The sequence below is a fragment of the Gigantopelta aegis genome, chromosome 12 (assembly GCF_016097555.1).
Source record: "Gigantopelta aegis isolate Gae_Host chromosome 12, Gae_host_genome, whole genome shotgun sequence".
NCBI classification, from domain to species: domain Eukaryota; kingdom Metazoa; phylum Mollusca; class Gastropoda; order Neomphalida; family Peltospiridae; genus Gigantopelta; species Gigantopelta aegis.
In genome coordinates this window covers 24911275-24914911 of record NC_054710.1, presented here as the reverse complement: position 1 = coordinate 24914911, position 3637 = coordinate 24911275, and the positions used below count along the sequence as shown (strand labels likewise).

The window sequence follows — 3637 nt, the reverse complement described above, 5'->3', positions numbered from 1 at the left end:
AATTTTCACAATCAAATTGTATTTTCTGTCCCGAGTAAGCTGAATGGGACTGGGGAAGTGTACATCGAAGATGACATTCATGGATGAAATTTCCTTTTTTATTGTTGAACCAGGTATTACGTTATCCGTTGAAGCATCACATACAGAAGCTGTGATGGAATAGGTCTCAGAAAAATGATCCGAAGACTTTAAACAGCCATACAACTGAAACCCTTGTAGTTCTGCGCTGGCGTTCAAACCAAACGTTATTCCATCATAACAGTCACTGACATTCCAATAATGTTGTTTCACATAGCATGCCTGATTTTGTTTTGTGTATACCGAGTCTGTGATTTGATTTAAATGGTGAAACATCTTGGTTTTGAATGATGAAAGATCTGAGGATCTTGTTTTCTTCAGCTTCCGTCAACAAACTTGACAGCGATACTTTCTGCACAAAATATTTTGGGTTAATTTTAGAATACCGAATCAGATGCACACTATCGCCAAGAACGCTGCGTCTGTTTTCACGAGTTACCTCCCGTCCTTGTCGTCTGCACTGTGCCTCGCTCCAGGCGATAGAAGCTTCAAAAACAGACTCCTCGCCGGCTTTTTGCTGATCTGCCTCTATAACCTTCATAAAACAGTCGTGACAAAGATCACAGAAACTAGCAGATTTTAAAACTGCTTTGGCATTTTTCCAAATATATGCCAGGACTTTCTCCATCAAGTCTCGGTCATTGTACAATACTCGTACATTGTACAAGTGTGCGTGTTCCATCTCAAAACAAACGTCATGTGATGACATAGCCGACTGAATATATCTCAGGCATTTCCTTTCCATATCAACAATGTCGTACTTTTTAGAAGCGTACAGCAAACCTATCACATTTCTACCATCAATGGATATGACGTCTGTGTACAAGAACCTAAAAATAGAACATTATTTTAAATATAATATATAAAAACACCAAGTGTCAATTGGCTGGTTTCGGACCAATGTCAGTTCCTCCACCCAAGAAATGGTTTGGGGTAGTTCAGAATATGTATTATATACATTGCTATGACAAAAATAGATCTATAAAAAAAACCCATAAAAGTGATAATCAGTGAATAGTCATATTAATTTTTATGTGAACAAGTTCATGATTCAGTTATCTCCATTGCATCTTATTACGAGCTAATGATTGAAGTCAGTGTTGCTTACTCGTGTCTTAGTTTTATGATGACAAATGCATCTGATCGTACATAAAACAAGTTGGATATGAAGTGCAATGACGGTTAAAAAATTAAAAAAATCACTTGCCCGCCAGGGGAGAAGCAAAAAATGTACTAGTCCGCTAGCCTATATAACAATATTACTGTTTAACAATGTTATAATATATTGACAAAAACATTGAAAAAGACATTTAGTAAAGTGATCAACATCAACAGCAAGTGGCACATGAAATTAAGACGCACACATTGATTGGCAAATCGATGCATTGGTTAATATTTTGATAAAAAAACAGGTTTCTTTACATTTCCTTCATATAGATTTACAAAATTCAAGTGATAACCCGCATTTATTACATACCTATTTAATCTTACTATAGTGATACAGACATTTTGAAACCGTGTGATCAATTTAATTTGTATCGCACATATGTGCGATCAGGACCGTAACTTTTAAATGGGGAATTCCCTTTTTATTTTTATTGCAGTTGTCGCCTTTTATTTACTGACCTTTATTTTGCGAAAGAACAGTGCTACGCGGTCTCGTGGTATATATTTTGTATCGCACATATGTGCGATCTGGACCGGTGTAAACGGAATGCAAGTCCGTAGGAATAGTTGTCTGGCCGGACTTAGTCTCCTATGAATGCAGGTCCTAGGTCGAATATACCTAGGAATGCAAGTCCTAGGACTTACGTTCCTTAGGAAATACTGGTCTGACTGCCAGGGTATTAAGTCATCGTCGGACTTGCATTCCTGGACAATCAAAATTTAAGTCCGGTGGTACATATAAAAAATTAATTATAAATGTAAACCAAGGTCTTTATTCATTGCGTGTTATTCCAACTAATAAATGTTTAAACATTTATAAGTAACTCGAAAAGATTTTCCATAATTCGAAGCATGTATTAGTACTCACAGATAAGTATAACTTGCCCATCTGATATACCAACACAATTACATGTTAGACATTATATACTGGTATTTGATACTACTACTACTACTACTACTACTACTACTACTACTACTACTACTACTACTACTACTACTACTACTACTACTATACTACTACTACTACTACTAATATTGTGAGTAGAATGATGGAAATAAATGGTGAAGATTTCAGGCCAGCTCATTTTGCCCGAAAGTGTCCACTGACACCCCCCCCCCCCCCCTCCGACCCCACCTCCACCCAGTCTCGAACGCTCATGATGTTACTAACGGTCAGTTATAACAATACAGAGACCCTTTCCCCAACTCGTCTCTTATGCTTATGATGGTCAAAGCTGCCATGAGGCAGGCAGTGATAATTATTTTCAAGTGTTTTGATGCTATTTTTAATTGTTCATCAGTAAAAGGTAATTTTTCATGCTTATTATTACTGTTATTTGTATATTGTAGTAGGGCCTAACTGGTCATTATAGTACTAGTTATTAGTACTCACTACTAGAACTAAGTACAGTTTTCAAAGTTTTATTTCATGGATTTTCAGGAATCATGTAATAAGCAAAATATCGGAAATAAATTCCAGGACTAGGAGTACTAGGATTGAAAGTCCTGTGGAGCAGGAGTACCAGGAATAAAAGTCCCATGGACTTTCATTCCTCGGAATCCACGTCCCACAGACTTAAATTCCTAGGAATACAAGTCCCACAGACTAGGTTCCTAAGCTATGGAGGTCCGATAGGACTACTATTCCTAGGAACACCGGAACTTTTAAATTGGGAATTCCCTTTTTATTTTTACTGCAGTTAGCGCCTTTTATTTACTGACCTTTATGTTGCGAAAGAACAGTGCTACGCGGTATCGTGGTATATATTCTTGCGATAAATAAACTTGTGCAATAAATAGGAAGCCAAAACAACGTACGTGAAGTTCTGTATATGTATTTAACAGAACAATATATTCAAAACTGGCATGACAGTTTACACAAATCAACAAAATCTTTCTGTCATGGAACGTCGTGCTCTCACCAAACTACGCAAAAACCACAAAATTGTTATAAAACCTGCAGATAAAGGGTCAGCCGCTGTCATTCTATCAAATGAGAACTATATCCGGGAAGCCCATTGACAGCTTAATAATTTAAAGTACTACACAAAATTAGACAAAGCTATTTGGCCTGGAAATTGTAAAAAGTTCAATGCAATTACTCAATGTCTAAAAGATCAGGGACATATTAATAAAAAAAACAATCACAAACCCGGACATTGTATCTACTTCCAAAAATCCACAAGCCAGTCGTTACATGGACCGATATTAACACACCACCCGGTCGTCCAATCATTTCAGACTGTGGATCAGAATCGTACAATATTTCAGAATGCATAGACTTTCACTATTGCAAATAGAGATGAAAGTTTTGTGAAAAACACTTAAGATCTTCTATCAAAATTATCAAAAAACAAAATCGCAAACGATTCATTCTTGGTTACCCTTGATA

The 3637-nt window shown here is 36.6% G+C and overlaps 1 protein-coding gene across 1 annotated transcript; it reads right to left on the bottom strand.

Annotated features, from left to right (window-relative positions):
* Positions 1-262: 262 nt before the first annotated feature.
* LOC121385913 (BTB/POZ domain-containing protein 3-like) lies at positions 263-2487 on the bottom strand. Its single transcript, XM_041516704.1, has 2 exons — positions 2435-2487; positions 263-908 (listed from the first exon to the last, which is right to left on the bottom strand). Exons 1-2 carry the CDS (start codon positions 2485-2487, stop codon positions 263-265), a joined length of 699 nt encoding a protein of 232 aa, XP_041372638.1.
* Positions 2488-3637: the final 1150 nt, after the last annotated feature.